Genomic DNA, 24,122 nt, shown 5'->3' with positions numbered 1-24,122 from the left:
CTGGTGGGATGCTAAGTTCTACGTCATTCTTAAAAGAACATACCTGTCCTTGGCAACACTAACAGGATATGTTACCTCTGCAGCTTCTAACACCTCCTCCTCCCCCCAGGTTTCTCCCTCTGACCACTCACTGCCGTTCCACCACCAATCCCTGAGCTCCGAGCCTTCATCCTTTGTGGGTTCCCTAGCTGGTGCCTCCCATCATTCCTCTGTGTTCAGCCAGCCCATGACAGCAGGTCTAGTTGATCTGTCTTTTTTATAAGAACAAAAAAACAAAAAAACCAACCCTCACCTAATGGGTGTAGATTGCTCCCTTAATTTGATATAACCTGGAGCCCCGCAGCCAAATACTCAGGTTACAGAAAAGTGATGGCCTCACCTCCATTTAGACTGGCCTCTACAAAGATGCGGATAGTTTTGACGCAGAGCTCAAAGTTTTCAGGTGTGACATGGGCAGCATCTCGCACAATGAAAGACAAGGACTCAACACACTTCATGAGCGACTTGGTATTGTGTGGGCCCAAGTCCATCCCCACAGTCAGGCTGTACTGATTCACCAAGGGTGAACTGCCCAGTTTGGAGAGTCCAGCCATGGCCTTTGGGCTGTCAAGGTCATCCTTCCCAACCTGTGAAATGAAAAGTATGTTTGAGTCTAATAGGGCAACTGTCAGCCCTCTCTACAGCCAAGAGAACGGGCTGCATTGCCTGTACTAACTTCCAATAACCACCTGATGTGCCGTTCCAAGTCTCTGGGCTCCTGCTTCCTCAGAATGTTGCCTTTTCATAAATAGCCAGATCCCTATGGAGACAGTTGGATTTGGGCCAGTTCACTCAATTCACTTGGCAGAAAAGTCTGTGTTGGAAGGCCTGTTTTTGCAGTCTTCGGACAGAACTATACGGTTGTACTTGCCTTCCCCTGGAAGGGCTGCCAGAGACTAGCAATGCAAACAAGACTGTTTCCAAACTTAGAAATAGGAGCCTTGATGCAGTGCTAACCTCAAATATGACTTGGGTTTGGGCTTTCTCTATAGCCTGTTGCCTCAACGAAGACATGCATAAAGCAGGTGGAAGCCCTTGGTACTACTTACCACAAGCCAGCCGCTGTTCATCACATCCACATCAGTCACAGAACGATGCATTTTGCCTTGCTTGCTGTGATCTGCATACACCTCTGAATCAGAAGTGTAGCCACGATCTAGGCTGGCTTCATTTGGGTGATAGATCTCACTGTCTGACTGAGCCCCTTCAAATAAGCAAAACGGAGTGAGACAAAAGATGCAAGGGAGTGCCAATTTCATGGCAGCAAAGAGCTGTGCTAGTGGCAACTGTGTATGTCACTGCCAGTTCACATCCCATCAGCATATATGTGAAATAAAGATTTTTTGGCCCTAACATGCATCATTTTACACCTGTTTACATTCAGTTGCATTTGCCATTTTACCACCCATTCACTCAGTTTGGAGACGTCCTTTTGGAGCTCCTCAAAAAATTATTTTTTGTTTTAATGATGCTGAACAATTTAGTATCATCAGCAAATTTGGCCACCTCACTGCTCGCTCCTAACCGAGGACCAACAGACGGGGCCACTGCCAAGCACAAATCTCACCTGTGTCATTCTCTGCCCTTGCTGTTGCCTGCAGCGCTGGGGGCGGCTTGACTCCTGATCCAATGCATTCCAGGAGGCTGAAGAGCGTGTACCAGTCATCTCCAGAATGGATGTTGGCAGCATTGGTCTTGAGAAGCTCGTGAAGACCATACGCAATCTGATGACTGGCCCTGTTCAGCATGCTGGGCTTCATCATGAGCAAGATACGCAAGGAGAGCAGCACCTGCTCAGAGAGAAGCAAGGGTGAGTACTAGAGTGTCAAGCTATCTCTACACCGGCTTCACTCTTGCATTTTGCTTTTACTCCCCGACCACAGTCTGTGTTATGTGAAAGGTCCTTTATCAACACAGGAGGATAAACCGGAGGACTTTTAGGTATTGGAGCTGTCTGTGTGTGTGCTCCTGACATTTTCCTTAGAAAAAAGAAGTCCTTATCCAAACCTGGGGCTCTCGTGGGCTACTTCCTCCCTCTTGCACAAGGCTGTCATTGTTTTGGTTATATAAGGACTAGTATTCGCCTCTAAACTTCAGAAATAGAGGGAATGATGGGTATTCTGTGCTTCAGCCACAAAACTCAAGGAAGAAAGTCAGCATTCCAGAGATACAATGAACAAGAGGTCCAACAATAAGAGCAGACCACTCCATAAAGCCCCCCTTTACCTGGGCACTGATCTCCTCTCTGCGCAAGAGACGGATTGCCAGCCGCAACAGCCCCACCACTGCCCTCTCAACTAGGAAGCAATACTCCACAGCATTAACACACAAGTGGTAGAGGTGGTCACGCACTGCCTGCCATACAAAGGCTACACGGTCCCTAGAGAAAGAGGGAGAGAGGACATTGTGACAACAAGACACACGCAAGCACAGCTTCAGAAGACCTGCAACCCAGTTGGGCATGTGCAAATACTTTTATATTCAGATTCACACCAAGAGGGAAGTCAGGTCCCTCAAGTCCACAACTAAATAGGTGCGGCAAGAATAAGAGAATATGTTCCCTGACCAGTACTGTATGAATACAAAGAAAGCTAAGGCAGTGCATGAGTTCAATATGAATCTATGCATAAAGCAACTATATGGAAGATCATAAAAAGAACAGTTCCAAGCTGGAATGCCTCTGATGGTGCATCTGTATGACTCACCTGTTCTCCAGCACAATCCTCAGAAGCATCTCCAAGCAGAAAGCACAGTCTTCCTCATCATATGTTTCCTCATCAGGAGTCACAGAGATGAGAGCCTGAAGCAAGCAAATAACACCCAGACATATTTAGAGAATGATATGGAATGCAAATTCCCCACAACAGAAGTCTACGTATGCTCGATCTCTCCTCAAGGACTTCTTGCAGCAGCAATGGAAATGAAAAAGCAAGGAAGCTCATGTAGGCATAACACTGTACATACATCCTTTGATGCACTGCTGCTGTGAAGTAGCAGGACCACCAGTTCCTGTTCTGATGGATTTATATCTCTGGGGATGCAAAGCCAAATCAATGGCTACAGATCTAAGGAGAACGCCCAACTGGGTTTTTTTTATCTGTCAGCTGCTCTTAGTTTTACTTATGGTGCCAATCCAAACAACTGGACTTCACTATTCAGCATGATACGCTAGACTTGTATCAAAGGAAGAAAATCTGGTTGCTTCTTTGGAATCCCACCCCCTTTTGCAGTCCCCCACCTTAGAATTTCCAAAGCAGCAGGCACTAAAAAAAAAGAACTTTTAATAGTAGAGCTGCAAAAATGCCAGAAAAGTCCAGGGAAAAGAATTATGCTGAACAAATGTAATAGGAAAGAAGGAGGCGGGAAAATAGATTAAAAATAATCCAAGTTCACAACGAATGATTCAAATTATCCAAGTAGAAAATCAAACAAACCACTAGGAGACTGTATGAAAAGGAGCTCCTAGGCGGTGCTCATTTTTTCAAACTTTGATATGTCTGTCTATCAGGCTAAGCAGTGGAATGAAACCCAATTGTGTGGAGTAACACTGTAAAACAACCTAGAGAAGGGTTCAGAGGCCTCTGCAATGGATGAACCTCTGGCTCATTAGTCTCACATGGAAACCTCCAACTCAGGAACTGGCCAGGTCTCCCGTGGGCAACGTGTGCCAACACAGCATGCAATACTTCCATGGTGTTTGGGCAAGATGGCTCCCTGTTGACTTGAGCACACAGTTCAAGATCATACCCATGCAGTTCATATACACTAAACCTATATGGGACACTTATTCACCTTCATTAGCTCCTGCAGGGACTCCAGTTGCAGAAACTTGCTTTCAGTTATCAACTTCTCTGGGTCACATTGCTATAAAGGAGAAAGTGAAAAAAGGATGTGTGTTAGGAAGAAAACAACAATGCCAGCGATCTCTCTTGGAACTTACAAAGTACAAAAAGAAGGAGGAAGTGTCCTTGAGCAGATCCAGAATTAACTGCCCTGCCACCAAGTCCCCCACACCAGTTAAGGGGAAGGGCCTCTGATTTGAACCCAGCACAATTTTTTATGGAAATTAAGACATAAAAGGACACTCAAGTTAAGGTGACCAAACTTTTTTTTTAATGGCTCAATAAAGCTTCAATAGGGGACACGGGTGGCGTTGTGGGTTAAACCACAGAGCCTAGGACTTGCTGATCAGAAGGTCGGTGGTTCAAATCCCCATGACGGGGTGAGCTCCTGTTGCTCAGTCCCTGCTCCTGCCAACCTAGCAGTTGGAAAGCCCGTCAAAGTGCAAGTAGATAAATAGGAACCGCTCCGACGGGAAGGTAAATGGCGTTTCCGTGCGCTGCTCTAGTTTGCCAGAAGCGGCTTAGTCATGCTGGCCACATGACCCAGAAGCTGTATGCCGGCTTCCTCGGCCAGTAAAGTGAGATGAGCGCCGCAACCCCAGAGTCGGCCACGACTGGATCTAATGGTCAGGGGTCCCTTTGCCTTTACCTAAAGCTTCAATATATATATATTTAAAAACCATCATACTGATCAACAGTACCCTAGTTCAGTGTTCAGGCACCAGAACTTTAAGCAAGCTCTTTGGGTTTTTCTATCTGCTGTGAATCACAATACTAACAAGAGGAGAGGGGGAAAACACCCACAGCTCACAAAGGGCAGCAGGGAGCTCGTTTTACTGTATGTCTAAATGGCAGAATGACTTTTTTGTCATGAAGGGCATAAACATAAAAAAGCCTCCCCAGAGGACCCTGAAGGGCAAGTGGCAACCAGAGGGACTGTACCCACTGTGACTGGGGAGAAAAATGAGGCGTTTATTCCTATAGAATCACACCCATCAGTTTGAAACCAGGGCTAGGCATGGGAACAAAACTCAGCCAAGTAACTTTGAGCAAGTTATTCTCTCTCAGCCTAACTACAACTTTCGGCTCTTCGGAGGGAGAACAGGATACAGCTCCAGCTGCTATAATGAATAAATGCTTCCTTGGAGAGAATGCACTACCTCAGATAAACTTACATTATGCTAACTATGTGGGCACACAGAAGTTGCATTTAATTCTCATCATGTGCTATAAGAAGAGAGCCTGTTCAAACAAGAGCTGTCTGAGTGCAGTTCTGGCAGGTGGGCAGGCAGAGCCCACTGCCCTCCTGTATATGTGCCCTCCCAGCTTGCTGACCATGAATTACCTTTATACACTCCAGGGCCATTCTCTTTGCCTCCTGGTTCTCCGTAGATGGCCCCCTCATACCAGATTGTTCTGTGCCACTGAGTGTCAGCCAACTAACGAAACTCAGCATTGTGGACTCGCCACTAGAAGAAAAAAGTACATTCGGTCATATCAAGGGCATACGGATATACGGTATCATATCTTATATCTACATAACAATTCAAGATTTTGATTGCCTATACTTATGTCGCCAAAACTGAACCACCTGTGCAGAAGCACTCCATTTTGTGGTGGGATCACACCTGTTCTACTCCACTTCTGTTCTTTGGGGGAAAGTGCTTGTGCTTATGTAGCCAATACGACAACACCAACACACACAAGATTCCTGGTAACCCCAAAAGTTTGCAGAAGTGTGGGGGGGGGGAGTATCTTCATGCAGGGGAACAAAGTGGTGGAACACATCCCCAACCAAAGAAACAGCCCAATGAGGACTGTGCATGCTCAGAAGGCACCAAATGCTAACTAGCACCATCCACACTCAACACAGACGTACCAGAAGACTTAGGGGAAATAAAGATTAGACTATTAAGGGAAAATCTAAAGATTGGGGGGGGGGGGAAGGATAGAATAGAGTATCCCGAAATAGGGCATGACTGTGCTGGCTGGCTGGTGGAACAGGGGCATGCCATAGCTTATATCTGGCAACAGAAGAGCATATTTGCCTGCCAATGTGTAAACATTCTCCAGACCACTCACCGGTTGGAAGGTGTCTCCTCGCGTTGCAGAGAGATCTTGCCATTGGGATCTACAAAGTCTTCAACCTGGAAATTAAGCCAATACATCATGTGTATTAACCAAAGCAAGGGTTTAATTCGGTCCTTTGAGCTCACAACTCCCTCTTCCCTTCTCAAATTGACACTCTCATTGGAGCGTCCCTGCTTAGCACAACAAACCATGGGCCGCTGTAGGTAAAATGATTGCCCCTTGGAAAGCAGTGCTTCTTGGAACTGAACTAAATCAAGTCTGATTACTATTCAGAGATACTGCACACTTTAGGTGATGTTAACTAACTCCCATGCTGCTTGATTAACTTTGCCTACCCTACCATTAATCATCACTGGTTCTAAGGAAGGCACTATTTGCCTGTTCATGGGCTTTAATGGCTACTGCACTGTCTATAGAGTAAACAAAGAGGAAGGAGAAGGGTCACATGGCAGTTTCTTTAACAGGAATGAGAGTTCCATAATGTTAGGCAATTTTAGTAGCATAAACTGGTTACAAGTTTAAGGATTTATTAGTCACATGTTTTAAGGATTTTTAGTCACATGCTTTTCAGATAAAATGTCCTATTTTGTGCTTTTCCCCATCTCACATAGTCCAATTTTTAAAATATATTCTTCTCAATTTAGAAGTTCTGGCCCAGCAAGATTCTGCTCTAGACCACTTCTACCACCCAAACGAAAAAAAATCTTAATTGAGTGCAGTTATCTCTCCAGTAATCAAATCCACAAGCATATAACATCCACATCATCTCTGTTACATCCCTAGCATTAACAATAAGTTATTTTGGTTCAATACATGTGCTACCTGCCAATAGTGCAGCACCTAAGAACAGAGATTCGTGAACACATGGAACTGCTTATCCCAAGAAGGACCATTTAGTCTTTCCTAAGCCCTGCTATAACCCCTCATCAGTCTATTACTGATAATAAAGTTTTAAAGATATTTCTATCTTTTATTTCATCCTATTATTGTTTCAACAACCCATATACGTCCCATACGCTCTCAACCCAATTAGCCCGGCATCTGCCATCAATTTACCTCCACCATGGTCTTTGGCAACAGCTCTGCTCTGAAAAGTTGTAGCATGGCCTCCATGATGTTTTTCCAGCCCTCTCGCAAAATGTCACCATGGCGATGAGCCAAGTGGAACACAGTCTTTGCTGCAATATGAGCTTTGGGATTGCTTCCAAAAACTGTAGGCAGATTCTCAATGGACTGCAGGAGAAATGGTAAAGAGAAGTCAGGAGTGAGTGGGGAGAAGCTCGCCACAAACCAGTCAGGCCATTCAGTGGAACGTCATCAACAGGCTGATCACAACGCTAGCTGAGACCCTTCCTGGAGGACTTGCACCATAATTTATGCTTCTGTAATTTCACAGATTGCCTACTGTAATGTGCTTTATGTGGAACAGCTCTTTAAAAAAACTGAAATTTTCAGCTCAGGAATTCACCTCCATAAGCACACAACCTGGTCCAGGATAGCTTCCTGTCAGGCCTCCTTTACAATTGTCAATTTCACAGATGGTCTATCACCTAGGTAAATCAAGGTGATCTGATTCCACTGGAACTTGAGCAGAGCCTTTACCTTTATTGGACTATCAATTCTCTATGATCATACCAGGATGAATGTTAAGATATGTGAAGCAGAATGTTCCCAATGGCTGTACAGTGGTACCTCGGGTTAAGTACTTAATTCATTCCGGAGGTCCATTCTTAACCTGAAACTGTTCTTAACTTGAAGCACCACTTTAGCTAATGGGGCCTCCTGCTGCTGCTATGCCGCTGGAGCATGATTTTTGTTCTCATCCTGAAGCAAAGTTCTTAACCCAAGGTACTATTTCTGGGTTAGTGGAGTCTGTAACCTGAAGCGTATGTAACCCGAGGTACCACTGTACTAGAAGTAAGAAACTTTCTCTATGGAGTGGCTCAGAAGGCATCAGGGATTTTGGCTTTCCCCCCTAGTTGCCCTTCATGCTTTAAATGGCCTTCCATGCAAACACCTTCCTTATTTCTTTTAAGTCACTCCCAGAATGGGGAACCTCCAGAGGTTCCAATTTGGTTCACCAAGCCATTAAAAAAAAGCCCAACAATCAGCTGACATCACCCTAAGGGCAAGTAATGTCAGCCAATGGGGAGGGGTTCAATTCAGTTCAGCTGTGGGAACAGGCATATACAGTTGTTCCCTGCAGAAAGCAGGATCTAATCCTCCATTCCCCCACTCATCAGCTGAGATGTGGGATGGGGGCTGCTGTAGGGAACTCCCGCACACAGCTCAACGCTGCAGAAAGCAGGTGTTAACTCCCGTAAACACACCATCAGCTGATGAGTATTGACCATGGTTCCGTTTAGAATCAGTCTCACACCATTTCCTTTCATTTGCAGACTCACCTCACTGCTAAGAGCTGTGAACTTGCAGATAGAAATTATGAGGTTGTCAAAAACATCACTGAGGCCATAATGGGCAGAAATCATGGCACATTTTCTGAAAAAAGACAAACAACAGTAATGTAAGAGGCAACACACAGTGCATTTTCTGTAGGAGCTCTAGGGTCCTCACACCACCCTTCAGTGGAAAACTTGCATCAAATTTGATAATTCAATTCTAGCTGGTAACATTCAAATGACAAATTTTGTGTTTGTATGTTTTAATGATGGCACTCAAATTTCAGAAGCTCAGGATATGATGGAACTTAATTGTGAATTAAATGAGGCAGAAACCACGGTGGTAATATAGCTCAATGGCAACTAGGATAAGCATTTCTGTCTGCCAGTAGACACTTTTAAAAATGGCTGTGCAGAAATTCATATTCCAGTCTTGCCTACCCATGAATAGATATTCAGTAGGCTTAAGCAATATATACCTCACTCATTTACTAGACAGTGCCAGCTAATTTTCCCTGGATGCAAAAAGCTTTGATCTAAGTAAAAACAATTTATATATACAAAATGAGTCTCTGCTGGATGTTGTAAAGGAGCATTACCTGAAACCAGAGATGGCCTTCTGAATTATCGTTTCATCCAGGCTCTTGTCAAAAACATAGGACAGAGCTGCCACAGTGGGCCCCCAGGTCATGGCAAAGAGGTCGTGATCATAACTTCCACGTGGGACATGAAGAAAGATTCCTTCATCAGTGACTCCACGATGCAGCAGCACACTCCACACATAGTTTTCCTTTACTAGGCCCGTCTGCTCCTCTGGCATCACAATCTCTTCATTTCTACCCAAGATTAGGACAGAAATATTGTGTTTACATATTAACATTCGGCATCAATGCACAAGTGTTGGTACCCAACATGATGCACTGTGTGTGTCTTATTTACAACAAGATGAATGAGCTGGGGAAAGAAGGGTAGAAAAGGCTGGCCTAACATCAACCAGGGGCCGGTGTGGGGAAGCTGTGGCCCTCCAGATGTGGCTGAACTACAAGTCCCATTAGCCTCAGCAAGTATATGATGGGAGCTGTAGTTCAGCAACATCTGAAGATCCAAAGGTTCCCCACACTAGAAGTGAGTGTGTGTGGAACTGATAACCCCCTCCCTCTCCAAGGGGAAACACCAAAACACTTACTTGATGGCATGGTACATGTCCTCCAGCATGTCCTGCTCAAAGTCTTTGCCTCCATTTACCCCTTTCAGATTTTTTCGGAATTCCTGTTAAGCAGCAGCAACAGAGAGCAAAATATTATGTTGTGATCGCTGCCTCCAAACAGACATCACAACTATTTTAACAAGTTTCCTAGGTACTGGCACACAATGTCACTAACAAATTGCTTCCTATGGGGTATCCCAAATCAATTTACAATGTAATGAAGTATATATAAAACAAGCTGCAGAAAGAAAAACAATCTAAAGCAGGCATAGGCAAACTCGGCCCTCCAGGTGTTTTGGGACTACAACTCCCATGATCCCTAGCTAACAGGACCAGTAGTCAGGGATGATGGGAATTGTAGTCCCAAAACATCTGGAGGGCCGAGTTTGCCTATGCCTGATCTAAAGAAAAGCAATTATGTATATGCAAAAACTGTTTGGAAAAACAGCATCATCACATACATGAAATCCATTCAAATCCAATGCATAAACAAATCAGAACAAAGATCTCCACTTAGAAAGCTTATTGAAAGAGGAATGTCATTAACAGGCACCGAAATACAACAGAGAAGGTGTCTGTCCCTTATACAGTGGTACCTCGGGTTAAGTACTTAATTCGTTCCGGAGGTCGGTACTTAACCTGAAACTGTTCTTAACCTGAAGCACCACTTTAGCTAATGGGGCCTCCTGCTGATGCTACGCCGCCGGAGCACAATTTCTGTTCTCATCCTGAAGCAAAGTTCTTAACCTGAAGCACTATTTCTGGGTTAGCAGAGTCTGTAACCTGAAACGTATGTAACCTGAGGTACCACTGTACAATGAGAGGGAATTTTAGAAGGTAGCTGCTACTACACTAAAATCCCAAGCCAGCTTTCTCTTGACAGGATGGTATCTGCAAAATCTTTCCTGCAAAACACAGCACCTTGTGGGTATATAGGGGTATATAGGGGATGAAAGCATCTTTTAGGTACACTTGAATTATCAGTTATCAATATATTTGACCGTTCGCAATTTGCAGGCAAGTTTTAGTATGATGTACAGCAACAACGTGCCTTCTGAAAGGCCACTGGGGGGCTATTCTACTATTATGTTTTAAAATACTACAAGTCAAAGAAGAAGAAAGAAGAGCAAGCATGGTGGTGGAGAAAGAAGAGACCTCAGTGATGTGAAAGCCGGCAAAAACGTCTAGATATGCAGGGTGTGTGAAGACATCAGAGCTCACCTCTAGAGTCATAGGTACACTCTGCTTGCGAACATTATGATTGTGTTGGTCAGTATTCAGCATGATAACTGCATAGGCAAGGGCAAAGCAAGCATCACTATTGGCAAACGGAGACCCATTCGCTTTCTGAAATGTAAAATGACAATACAAATTGGACACATTACAATCTAAATGCAACACTTAATTCCTATTTATGTCATTTCTAGCATCTGGGTGGCAAGTTTTATGTTCCCCCAGACTTGTCTTTTTCATATTATTTTTATTAAGTATCCAAAAATATTTCAAAGCATTTCTCATTATATACATTTCTTTTAACATCCGAAGTTTCTTCTTGATTTCCCACCTCTCCTTTCCTGATGTTTGTTTTTTACTTCTTTTTATTAGCTATTTTATAACACATATATTTTTATTATCTAAACCCCGCTACCATTAAATCTTTCAGTAATCCACTGCTTATATTTCAAATCCTGCCCATGACTTCATATATGGGTGATAATTTGATAGAAAAACCATCAGTGGTCTCCATTCTTCCTTAAACCTCTAAATTTGGTAGTTAAGTTCACCATTTCAGTATAGTCCATCACCTCAGACGTTCTTGTTACATACATTCATTTTTGTTTCAGCTTGTCACTTGCTGCCAGTTTTTTATTTTTGTTGTTAAGTTGCTTTGAGACTCCTTTGTTGCAAAAAGCAAAGAATAAATTAAACTAGTGACAACAACATCTCTCAGACGTAATATTCAAGCTCACTGCGCTATGAGGTAGAACTAACACATCCTGACTGAAATCAGTATTTCATCCCATGCTGACCAACTGCTGCAGAGAAGACTAGAGAAGTGTTGCTTCTCGACAACTTCAGAACTTACACGCCAATGTTCTGTAAAGACTTCCAACAGCCTATGGATTACAGGAGCCTCTCCTGGCAACCTGAAAGCTTCTAAGTAGAGTCGCAGGGCTTCGTCTAATCGCAAGCCTTGAAAACCGAAAGTCCTGAAACATAAGCAGCAAAAGTGGCTTGAAAAAAGTAGCTTGCAAGCGTTAAGGGTCAAAATATAGAAAAGTTTTCCAAACTATGACTTGACAGTATGGAGTTCAATTTCTCTAGGCTTTGGTTTTTTTCTGTTTTAATGTACAGTCTACAATGATGCTATGGGACGCGGGTGGCGCTGTGGGTTAAACCACAGAGCCTAGGACTTGACGATCAGAAGGTTGGCAGTTCGAATCCCCATGACGGGGTGAGCTCCCGTTATTCGGTCCCAGCTCCTGCCAACCTAGCAGTTCGAAAGCATGTCAAAGTGAAAGTAGATAAATAGGTACCGCTCCAGGGGGAAGGTAAAGAGCATTTCTGTGCACTGCTCTGGTTCGTCAGAAGCGTCTTAGTCATGCTGGCCACATGACCCGGAAGCTGTGTGCGGACAAACGCCGGCTCCCTTGGCCAATAAAGCGAGATGAGAGCCGCAACCCCAGAGTCGGTCACGACTGGACCTAATGGTCAGGGGTCCCTTTACCTACAATGATGCTAAACATCCTGGCAAAGGAAAGGAGATGAGGATAGCATTGCTTTGCACCACAGAGTAGCTCACCCATGCCATAAGGCTCAGCCAACCTCGGCTGCTCTTGCTGAAAGCTAGTCTCTCTCACTTTTGTCTAAGAGTCAGCATTTTTTATTTGTAATTATTTATCAAATGGTTCCAGGATGGGTTACAAAAATACAGGGTGGAATCCAATGTTGTGCTCTGCATGTCAGCAGAAGCATTTCTGTTTGTCAGACAGAATGAGCCCCCTCATCCTCCCCCAGTACACTGTTCTGGGGATTCTCCTGACCCTCCAAAGAGGATTTGGTCGGGAGGGGAGAGGGGGTTGCAAAGGATGCACAAGAGGAAGGGGGGAAAGCAGCATTGCACTAGCAGGAGCCCTTGCGCTGATTTCTGCTAGCGTGCTGGGTTAGCTTAATCCAGGCCATAACCATTAAATTAAATTACAATGCAAAATAAAAATAATGAAATAAAAAACACTAATTATGAAGTTAAAACAACAACAACACAGCACCACAGAATGTATTGTAATTAAGTTTATTAAAATCAAGGTCCTTTGAAAACAGGCTACCTCTATGGTGGTTAGAGCTAAGGGTTTCATGCAGTGAATAATTCAGAAGATCCAGAACACAATCCAGAAGGTGAATTTTCCCATGCCAGGACTTTCTAACCGGTTTCCTGTTTATGACCAATCCAAACATTTCTACTCACCCCACAAAACTTTCCAGCAAGTCTACGTTCTTCCGGTCACTCACAAATTCTCCAATCATTTTCTTGTCCAGTCGAGGATTCTCCCTCAGCCACTTTGCTACTTCATTATTATCCATGGGGGTAGCCAAGAGGTTTTTCTCCTGAAGAAACTGTATCCCTTTCTTTGGCTTTTGATTGAACAGCTCTGAACCACTTATCAAGAGCTAGAAAAAGTCAAAACAATATAATTAACAGAAGACATCCTACATAGTTAATATTATCCTAATAGCCAATTTGTATCATATCTTCAATAACCTATTTCCTTTAGGTTTTTAGATTTGCATTTTACCTTCTGACTAAAGTCCTCTGTGATGCAGCACATTCATAAAAAGCAACTTTTAAAATGTGTTCTTTGTCATAAAAGCCTGTTTCAGTATTTTCAAATAGAATAGAAAGTAAGGTCGAATGTTGAAAATGTTGAAAACAAGAGTCTAATTGTTTTCATCTGACACTATCCACATAAAATCTTGAAGCAGGATAACTTTGTTTTGCTTTAGGAATAATTCAGCACAAGGTGTGCCCTAGTCTTTCAAAACCTAAAGTAGTAAGACATGATCCGAAAACAATTTAAGACAACCAGGTCTCTGTTGTGACAGCAATTCAAATATTGTCAATATATAAATAAAATTTAACAAGTTCATCTTTTAAGGTTCATCTTCTAAAGGAATATGGCCACTTGTTGAATAAACAGAGAGCGTACATGTTAACCATTATTCACATTTGTCAAAACTGAGTTTCTGAAGCTCAGGAATACGTAATACAAGTAGATAATGTCATAAGCAGCTACCCAAGAGAGGGTTAACTAAAAGGTTGTGTGTGACTAGAGATCAAACACAAACATCTATGTGAACTTTACTAAAGCACCAGAATAAATGTCAGTCCTCGGTTACTGCCCATCACTAACAGGAAACAACACTTTGATGACTGTAAGACCAATTCCTATGGATACGTACAAAACAGCATCCTTCTTTGTTCCTCTGGCAAAGTCCTGCTTCCCACAATATCTCACCAGGTACAGCAGTCACCGCAACATAATTTTCAATTACTGGTTATTGGCATTCAAGATTCAAAACAGCTTCATGCAGGAACACCTCATTTGAAAGCAGGTTCAGAAAGAAAAAGGTTCCACTCTGTGGAATGCCCTCCTATCAGATGTCAAACAGATGAACAACTATTTGATTTTTTGAAGACATCCGAAGGCAGCCCTGCTCAGGGAAGTTTTTACTGGTTGATGTTTTATTGTTCTTTTAATACTTTGCTGGCAACCCAGTCAGGTGGGTGGGGTACAAATAATAAAAGTATGTATGTATGTATTTAAAATACAGTCAAAACACTCATCATGCTCCTCTAATATATTCTTATATTTTAAAATTGTAATTCTGAGGGCAAAGTCTGTTCTTTATTGTATGTGTCATGCCTACTCACATATCTTTCAGATCAACAGCATGCCTTACCTTCTTTTTGCTCTTAATCATTATCAATTCGTGTGTTGTGGGTAAGACGCAGGAAAAGCGAGTAGGCTTCTTTGGAATGGTCTTTTCTGCTAAAAACAAAAGCAGAATGTTTTCACAGTGGATCCTTTCCCACATTTCCCATGATTTACAATATACAGATAAAAACAACTCTCTTTCCACATGACCCCACCCCACAACCCCATGCCAGCATCAATGCTTTTCTCTATTAGCCCAAGTCTTGCAAGGGACTACTTCACACGTTATAGTAGATGGAGGTACAAAGCAAAACATATTCTCCCATGTAATTTGAGAAAGTAGCTATCTTCTCCCATCACTTTGTTTATACAGTGGAAACACAATGTAGGCAACCACAAATAATGGGAGAAAGGGCAAGTAAACATGTAGCTGCCTCACACATTGTGGGATAGAATAAGGTATAGAATATATTTTAAGTCATGTACTTACTTCTACTGTAACATAGGACATGATCCAGTGACATTTAACCACCCTCACCCCAAATTGTCTACAAATGCCTGACTCAATATATAGAACTTGAAAGGAAATGTGCATCATTTAAATGCTTCACTGGTGCCAGAGACCTCAAGCTGTAGTACAGCTACAGAACGGCAAAAAGAAGTCGACATTTGAAGTGTCCATTGCACACAAATGTTCATCATTTACCTGCGTTATTTCCCACCTCCAAATTCAGACTGTCTTGCTGCTTCATGTGGCTGGCTGTCAAGGAGCCATTAGTGTCTGGCAATTCTGCACCGGGTGATTTGCCATCTGTCAGTAGCCCCTCGACAACTACAGGGGAAAGAAGAGAACAAGAGTTATCAAGGACAAAGTTTTAAAGTCACCGTGTTATTATGCAGATACAGTTATTACTCACTCTGAAGAAACCTAACCATTCACCTTCAAAGAGAGGAAATATGATTCAACAGAGAATGAATATCCACAGACCAGCTCAAATTCATGCACAAAATTAAAAAATGGAAATGATGAATTAATTCCTTGTTGAGAAAAATACGACAGAAAGCAAGAAGGCATCATTTAAGATGTTTTGAAGCAATCAGATCAAGGTTAGGAAGGAGGATTTATGGAAAAAGGTAGCAGTATTGTCTAGAACACAGTCAGGAAGGACAGTCGTTACTATAAAATTAAGATGAAGTCACCAAATAAAAGGTTCTCACTATGGGTTGTTTCTTTGATGTTACAGGGAGTTTCTGTACTTGGTTTTAGTGCTTCCTTCTCCTGCTGGTAGATGCTGCTGAGCACTTTGGCTTGGCATTGTGCTTCTGTACTATCTATCACTGTCAGTAATGCTTCAAGGGACAGCAGGTGAGTAGTGTACAGTTGTCCAGAAACAGGAAAGGCATTCTGGGAAAATCAAGCATAGCTAAGCATTAAATTAGGTTTAATCATTTGAGCAAGGAAAACTACTCACACAGAAGCTGTTCAGCCCCAAAGCTCTGCACCTCCACGCAAACCTCCCTAACACTGTCCCATTCCTCAAAAAATCCTTCCCCTACAAATAACATGTTCTCTCTCAAGTTGCCATTAAAGGTAAAACTTCACTAAGACTCTGAAATGGATTTATACTTTGTGGTGGAAGGCAAGTTCGCTGCATTTACACCTATGTTTCCTACACGTAACATTTGAAGGATGAAGGAACAATGCCCATCACCAAACCTTCAGTAAGACACATATCAGAGAGTCAGTCAATTGCAGCTCTTTGTAATGCATCAGCTGTGGAGCCTCATGTGTTTGGTGATATAAGCCCTAAAAACTTTGTGTTCCTCACAATGCTCCAATCAAATATGTCTGTTGTTCTAAAGAAAGAATCCCTATGGTAAAAGTAGATGTGACAGGAGACCTATGATTGGTTCTCCTGCTGTTTTTAATAATTTAAGTACAGCTTAGGGGTGAGATCCAGCTGAGATACTGTGCAATTCTTTTTCGTGCCCTCTACCAAAGGTGATTGCATCCTGTGAGGACAAGAGCAGAGATACCCTACTGCATGAGGATTACCCACACCTCCCCACCTGCCATGGTTCTGATCAGACCACCCTCCAACAACACATCAGCACATGGCTGATATTTCATTCTTCAAACAGATCTAGTTACATCTGTATTATTATTATTTTTGCTGAGCAATCCTAATGGAAAGACAAGAGCAAAATAGCTCATTTTCAGGACCTTGGATAGCAGTTTGGTGAGGTCTTCAAAGAGGTTAGCACAATAATAGTCACAGTCATAATTTATGTACAGCTCAGTGACAAAACTAGGAATCCTCCAGAGCTGAACGATGGCCTCCAGGGCCATCTCCTTCATCTCATAGGGCATCTTGGGGTTTTCCACTGTGATAATTTCCATCAGCTTCTTTATGTACATCTGGTAGACAAAAGAGATGAGTTCAGTATATGGGATGCAAAACAAGGCAGAGTATTTAATTTCTTTTGGGACATCAGTTTACACACAGCACAACTAATCCATCCATAAGCACAAAGGTGAGAAACTATATTTCTGATGAGAGCTGCATTCCTTTGAAGGCAACTTGTTGGGGTCACATGCCAGCAATGGCAGGGCTAGAATGAGTGATGGAACAACACCCCTTCTCTTTCTCTCTTTCTGCCACCCCCTTTCCCTATTTCCCCCCTCCACACCGCCAGGATGAGATTATGCCAAGGACCACATGAAAAGAGGCCAAAGGTGGCATGCAGCTCATGGGTCACTGACTACTGACTCCTAGTTTACTGCTATGTGGCCAATCCTCAGGGAGGAGTCCAAGAAAGAGTCAGGCTTGGGTGCTCCTCCTTCCATTTCTTCCCATTTCAAAGAACTTTAATTCAAAGAACCAGGATTTCTGGTTCACATGCAACGCTATGTTGAGATTCTTTGAAACTAAAAGTAGTGTCAGTAGGAGGAGAGGGAAGCATGCAAATCTGGCCATGATTGCTGCTCAGACTCCAACATTCCTATCAAGGCAACTATAGATCTGAGTGCTGTCTCTATGGGAGATGACAGGGAAAGCGACCGAGCAGCCACCACTTCTGTCAATGGGCATGGTCTTCCCAGGCACAGCGCCTTCCAATCTTCAGAAAGTCACAAGGTCACCTCCAGTTCACACACACTTTCCTAAATTCTTAGACAGGATTTCATCCATGAACAAAGCCACAAAGCTGTTTCAATTACCTCCTCCAAATACAAGGTAGGTGCACTTCAAAAGACTCACCTCCAGTTGGAATTTCAGGTGTTCTCTCATACTCTCAAAGAGGAGGAAGCAAAGTCTAAGTGAAGCTGAATACAGATTGAGTCGCTCCACATTCAGTAACTAGGGAAGAATTAGAAGTTGAAAGATTGTTAGTTGAAAGATTCATTTTCCCTCTACAGTGGTACCTTGGGTTAAGTATTTAATTCGTTCCGGAGGTCCGTACTTAACCTGAAACTGTTCTTAACCTGAAGCACCACTTTAGCTAATGGGAACTCCTCCTCCTGCTGTGCTGCCAGAGCACAATTTCTGTTCTCATCCTGAAGCAAAGTTCTTAACCTGAAGCACTATTTCTGGATTAGCGGAGTGTGTAACCTGAAGCGTATGTAACCTGAAGTGTATGTAACCCAAGGTACCACTGTATTTGAAAAGCAAACCAAAATTGCAACATAAGTGTTTCTTCCAGACCACACTAACACAAGGCCTATATCCCTACAGATATTGCCTAATAGACATAAGACTACGATAAATCCAGAACTCACTTGAAAGAGATATCGACATAATTCTTCTTTCACCAGTCCAAGGAGAGATGGACAGTTTGCAACAGAGGTCAACTCCAGGGCAACAGTGAGCAGCTGCAACCCCATGTGGATCATCACTTCTGAGTTGTGGCGATCGTGTGGGTTAGTGAGAGAGATGAGGAAGCGGAGTAGTTCTCGGATACAGGGCAACCCATAGGGTACTAACGCTGTGCCTGGAATGGGGAGGGAGTATAAGTAGAAAGGTCACAATTATAGCACTGCTGAGCCAACCTCTTTCTAATAAGCCCAAGAGATTTTTAAAATAAAAATATTACTGATAAAGACAAATGCTAGGTACTTCCCCCCCCACCCCCCATCAATGAGTGGGATGGATAGAAGCAAACAAAACTTGCTTTTATTTCAAAGCACTCACCTTCTTTCTGAGAGCACTGGGTAAACCTCACTCCCCGGGGATTGACATAGTCCATGTCATGAACAGACGCAGAGTCTGAGTGTTCAGCTACAGATGTACACTCCTCCAGAACTTCAGGGATAGACTCCACTGAGGCAGATGGCGTCTTTTCTTCCCGGGGGCATTCATTCTTTAGTCACACAAATTAACAATACAGGAAAATTAGTCTAAGCTATCATTGCTGCATGAACAGTTCATTGACACAAGCAACCCTATTCATTCAGATAATATCAATTTTCATAATCAGACTACATACCTCAATGTTTGGCTGAGTGGCTAGACATCAGACATCTAAATTAGCAGCAAAGGCTGGTCTATATTTGAAGGCTAGGCTACTTATACTGTTGTGGAATTGCTCTGCTACTTCAGAATGTGTGTGTTATTCTTAACCCAAACCTATCCAACTAGTTGAAGACCAGAGTAGCTTGAACTTTCCTTTAGGTCAGCTGATTGTATAAACTATATTCCAGATGAGCAATTTATCACAAACTAGCTTAAGTTCATACCTGGGGCTCTAGCTGCTCTCTAGCTCTAGACTCAGTTAAAGGCACTGATGTACTGATTCCTAAAGGGTTGACCAACTGCAAGTCCGTAAGATCTTCCTTAGAGCTGATCTGAGAGGAGCTCTCTAAGCCACTGTCAGTGGAAGGGCTGACTGTAGTAGATGCGTTTTCTGAACTTCCAGATGAGACGGGAGAAGGTACATCAATGAAATTAACTCCACCTGTTGATAAGAAACAGCAGCATTAAGTAGTAGCTATGCACCCATTATGAAGCAGCTCAGGACCACATTCCCACTTGTGTATGCACAGTACATTGGGTTGCTACTAATTACTTCGCCTGACACAGAACACAGTGGCCTACCTCACTGGAATGGGTTGCACAGAGTGTACTCCACTGAGCTGCATTGGCTTCCTGTTGGCTTCTAGGCACAATTCAAGGCGCAATTCTATGAGTTCAGAAATTGCTAATTTAAAATTATTCTTCTTGAAACACCTTTTAAAAATATATGTAATGTTTTGTAATATAATCCCAAGTTTCTTAGCTATTTTCTTGATGAACTGAAAGTTTATTATCTAATTGTTCATACTTTACTTGCTAATGGTTGTACCACTCTCAAATATCTTATGTCAAGCTAACAATGTATTTTGTAACTGTCATATATTAAGAGGTAGATATTTCTTTTTTCTTTTTTTTAATATTTATTGGGGTTTTTAATAAAAGAAATACAAAAATAATAAACAGCATTGCTTTGTTTTAACAAGATTTCATAACTTCTTTAGACTTCCTCACGTCTCCCGCTCCCACTTACATCGTTAATAAATTTTTCCAAGCAAATTATCATCTTATTTGCAATTTTGTAACCACTCATTTAAATATAATATAACAGTTCTCCAACAAATTTTGTTTCTCTTAATCTCACTTATCATCAAATTCCGATCCAATTTAGTGATGGCCAATTAATTATAACCAAGCATCCTTCTTAACATTCCACTAAATCACAATATTTCTGTAAATAAATCTTAAATTTCTTCCAATCTTCGTCGATCCTTTCTTCTCCCAGGTCTCAAATTCTGCCAGTCATCTCCGCCAGTTGCATATAGTCCATCAGTTGCATCTGCCATTCTTCCAGTGTGGGTAGATCTTGAGTTTTCCAGTTCTTAGCGACAAGTATCCTTGCTGCTGTTGTTGCATACATAAAGAATGTTCTATCCTTCTTTAACACCTTCTGGCCGACAATACCCAGAAGGAAGGCCTCTGGTTTCTTAGTGAAGGTATACTTAAATACCTTTTTCAACTCATTATATATCATTTCCCAGAAGGCCTTCACCTTAGGGCAGGTCCACCAGAGGTGAAAGAATGTTCCTTCATTTTCTTTACATTTCCAGCATTTATTATCAGACAAATGGTATATTTTGGCAAGTTTAACTGGGGTCATGTACCATCTGTATATCATTTTCATTACATTTTCCTTCAAAGCATTACATGCAGTAAAGTTCAGCCCAGTGGTCCACAACCTTTCCCAGTCTTCAAGAGAGGTAGATATTTCAAAGACAGCAGCATTAAGTTGCCCTTTAATTTTGTTACCTATATTGCAACTTATAATTTTCTCCTTATTCAGTTACAACCAAGCGGGAAGACTTTATTCGTCTCCCCTACAATCATGGAACAAAGATCCAGAGAGGTGGGGCAGATTTAGCGGGTTGCAACACAGGCTCCTCAGCAGTGGGCCACTCTGTCCAGCTATAATGTGCCAAAGACCAACAAGGAAGCCAAATGGTGTGGGGCTCCCAACAGTCACAGCTCTGTTCGTTCACCAATATCCATACTATTGTGTATTCTGTGGTTGCAGAATCTTTGGAGAACACCTTTTATCAAGAACATGGTTAAGGTTATCATTAGAGTTGGGTTTCCATTTATATGTTATATCACACTTGCCGTACCTGTCCCATTGGCAGCAAGCTGCTCTGTTCCTTGAGATACTTTGGCAACATGGCAAGAGTTTCGTGGCGATCTCTTCTGCTTTTTCCACTTTGATGAGTCACTCATTCCCCCAGCTCGCATTTTCAACTGTGAACAGCAAAACACATAGAATATCTCTCATAGCCATTCACCGTCACAAGAGAATTGGCAACAACATTTGATCAGACCTAGAACCCTACGATCATGCCAGCTTACCCATGCTTCCTATCGCATGACTCATGATCTAGCCCAACTTTAGTTGGAAATTCATTATTTGTGTATTACTTCAGTTTATAAAATATATTAAAACTTGTGAGCACAGATATGTCTAGGGTTGAGCCTGAATCTCATTGTTGTGTGCCTATGTATGTAAATGCAAACAAACAAACCACTCCTTCGACATTCTCCCACATTCTCGCGTTATGCAGGTGAGGAGAGCCTCAGTTTGTTCTCAGTTGAGTTCTGGTTGAAGAGTTGAGTTCTCTTGTTGAGTTCTCTGGGACCAATTAAACAAGGTGCAAACTGGGATACAGTTGAAGAAGATGGTGTTGCATAGTTTTAAAAAAACAGGTAAAAATGTTTCTGTAGTGGAGACATCTTTCTTCTCTGCTCACAAATATTTCTTTATTCTTTTGTTGGAAGGCTCCGATCATCATCCTCCCACAAAGAAGAGCGTAAGTTGTCTAGTGGGTGTGTGGCATTGCCTGGGGATATGTGCAGCATTACATTATGGGCTGCCAGCTTTTCTTTATTACATGGATTTTAGAATCCCACTTAAGACTTTTACGAAACTGTTGTGAAAAAAATAAATCATAGGCCTTTTGACTAGTTACATCCCCCCACTATTTCTTAGCATGCTTCCAGAAGGCCTACCCAAATATAATTTTGATTTTAAACCTGGAAATCTCTTTTGCAAATTAAAAAGCAACAAAGGCAGCATTACTTTTGAATGTAATGATAGCTATGTCTAAATAAAAACAGCTTTCTAATCCACCTTGAACATCTTTGTTGCAAATGAAAGGAAACTTAATAGATTTAAGTGCATTTAATCACATAATAAATCATTTATTTAAATAAGCACTGCAATTTTGCTCTGCCTCTGCAACTGGGGTGGGGGACCTCTGGCCTGTGAGTCATATTTGGCCTGCCACGGGTCCAAATTTAGTTCACAAGGCTGTTCTCGCCATATTATGCCCCCCCCCCCCGTGACATCAGGTGTGGGGCAGGCAGAAGCACAGCCAGTCCCTACATAAGCTAGGCTTGAAGTTACTGCCCGTCAGAAGCCCTGTGTGGTGCTTTAAAGTCCTGGTGGTCATCACCTGGCAGCAAGCAATAGACAGGTGAGTGGGCCTGCCACCTACCAAATTTAGCCTGTAAATGGTAGGGGGGAAAGGATTAGGCCCAGCAGCCAGATCAGGTTCCCCATGCCTGCTCTAGAGATGCAAAAACACTCACACCAACCTCTGATGGAGAAAAGAAAGTAAGAAATTGAAGTCATACCACCTGAGATACGAGCAGGTCACTTAGCACCAAAACACAAGTTCTAAGCCCTAATCTTGAAGTGGCATGATCTCAGCTATACTCAGTATATTTGATCTATTTATTTTAAGGGGCGTGTAGGCAAGGCATACATACATACATAAATAATTTTATTTGTATGCCGCCTTTCCACAATAACTATGCTCAAGGTGGCTTATAACATGAAAAAATACATATCTGCAATGCAACAAAAGTAGTCATAAACACTAAATTAAACATTAAAAAATACATAACCAAACTGAACAATTTCTGCAACAAGATCTGTAACAAAGATACAAAAAACCATCAGCAACAACATCCAACCCACACCCCAGCACATGAGTCAGCAGCCTCAGTTTTTGCAGCTGGAGTTAGTCATGGCCCCGCCCTCACAGGTCAGGTGGGAAAAGACCCACAAGGCAGGAAGCAGGTATTCCAGGACTCACAGCCAAGGTGGAAAGAACATTGCTTTGCAGGGAAAATACCACACATTTTAAATTATTAGCCTGCCTTTCAATTCTATGATCTTCCATGATGACTTATAATTGAACAAAAACTAAAATAAACTTGAAAATACCTAAGCACACGAACACTAAAACTGAAGAACATCAGCAAAAACTATAAATTCAGCAACTGGCAGCATGATGATGATGGAAAAACAGTTGCTTTTTAAAAAAGCACCCAAGGTGTACTGGACTTCAAAAGGTTAAAACCAACAAAATGAATTGTATTTGGAGATGGACTTAAGGATCAGTGAAACTGCTTTAGAATTTGTGAGGTATGTGCTGCCCAGCTGCCCCCATTCCAGAGTCCAGCAGCTGTATTTGGACCAAATGGCATTTTCAAGTAAACTTCAAGGGCAGCACATAATACACTGCAGGAGTCTTATTTGGATGCTACTAGAGCATGTATAATTATGGCCAAGAGGGGTTCTAAGCTAGTGGAAAGGGAAAGCACTAATGGAAGCACTAAAGCACTAGTGGAAGGCTGGCCTCAACTAGAGCCAGGGCTTTTTTGGCTGTGGCTCCAATCTGGTGGAACGCTCTGTCACAAGAGACTAGGGCCCTGCAGGACTTGACATCTTTCCGCAGGGCCTGCAAGACAGAGCTGTTCTGCCAGGCCTTTGGTCGGGGTTCAGTCTGACTCCCTCTCCCCTTTTATAAGAAATTGCTACTACTTACTACTTATCAAACCTTTATTAGGCATTATGCGAATAAAACCATAAAAGAGAAAATAACATATAAAGGCCTTGAAATATATATAAAAGGGCAGCAGTTGGCTACATACATATATATATACATATAGAGTCAATGGTTTTCTTTGTTAACCTGCTCCTTGGAGGACTGCTACCAAAAACTCGGCTACCCCCGCCGTTACCCTTTGGTCAACGTCGGATAGGT

The 24,122-nt window shown here is 42.4% G+C and overlaps 1 protein-coding gene across 9 annotated transcripts in view; it reads right to left on the bottom strand.

The window, feature by feature from the left end:
• Positions 1-24,122, bottom strand: part of GBF1 (golgi brefeldin A resistant guanine nucleotide exchange factor 1) — an 83,666-nt gene that overhangs the window by 11,968 nt on the left and 47,576 nt on the right. For 6 of the 9 annotated variants that reach the window (XM_081913441.1, XM_081913447.1, XM_081913442.1 and 3 more), the window contains 24 exons: positions 21,186-21,312; positions 19,248-19,465; positions 18,703-18,871; positions 18,291-18,502; positions 17,773-17,871; positions 16,737-16,931; positions 15,731-15,917; positions 15,219-15,344; positions 14,538-14,626; positions 13,045-13,247; positions 11,665-11,788; positions 10,800-10,925; positions 9,558-9,640; positions 8,971-9,207; positions 8,378-8,471; positions 7,029-7,205; positions 5,964-6,028; positions 5,227-5,350; positions 3,832-3,903; positions 2,745-2,839; positions 2,266-2,419; positions 1,607-1,829; positions 1,089-1,243; positions 380-626 (listed from right to left, as the gene is read on the bottom strand). In XM_081913441.1, coding sequence (XP_081769567.1) covers positions 380-626; positions 1,089-1,243; positions 1,607-1,829; positions 2,266-2,419; positions 2,745-2,839; positions 3,832-3,903; positions 5,227-5,350; positions 5,964-6,028; positions 7,029-7,205; positions 8,378-8,471; positions 8,971-9,207; positions 9,558-9,640; positions 10,800-10,925; positions 11,665-11,788; positions 13,045-13,247; positions 14,538-14,626; positions 15,219-15,344; positions 15,731-15,917; positions 16,737-16,931; positions 17,773-17,871; positions 18,291-18,502; positions 18,703-18,871; positions 19,248-19,465; positions 21,186-21,312 — 3,601 coding nt within the window. The remainder of the gene's footprint in view (positions 1-379; positions 627-1,088; positions 1,244-1,606; positions 1,830-2,265; positions 2,420-2,744; positions 2,840-3,831; positions 3,904-5,226; positions 5,351-5,963; positions 6,029-7,028; positions 7,206-8,377; positions 8,472-8,970; positions 9,208-9,557; positions 9,641-10,799; positions 10,926-11,664; positions 11,789-13,044; positions 13,248-14,537; positions 14,627-15,218; positions 15,345-15,730; positions 15,918-16,736; positions 16,932-17,772; positions 17,872-18,290; positions 18,503-18,702; positions 18,872-19,247; positions 19,466-21,185; positions 21,313-24,122) is intronic. The other 3 variants (XM_081913443.1, XM_081913444.1, XM_081913448.1) reach the window with 1 other exon arrangement.

Source organism: Podarcis melisellensis (assembly GCF_964234715.1).
Source record: "Podarcis melisellensis genome assembly, chromosome: 5".
Taxonomy (NCBI): Eukaryota; Metazoa; Chordata; class Lepidosauria; order Squamata; family Lacertidae; genus Podarcis; species Podarcis melisellensis.
Note: the sequence above shows the minus strand (reverse complement) of the source record. Positions and strands in the feature narration are given on the sequence as shown.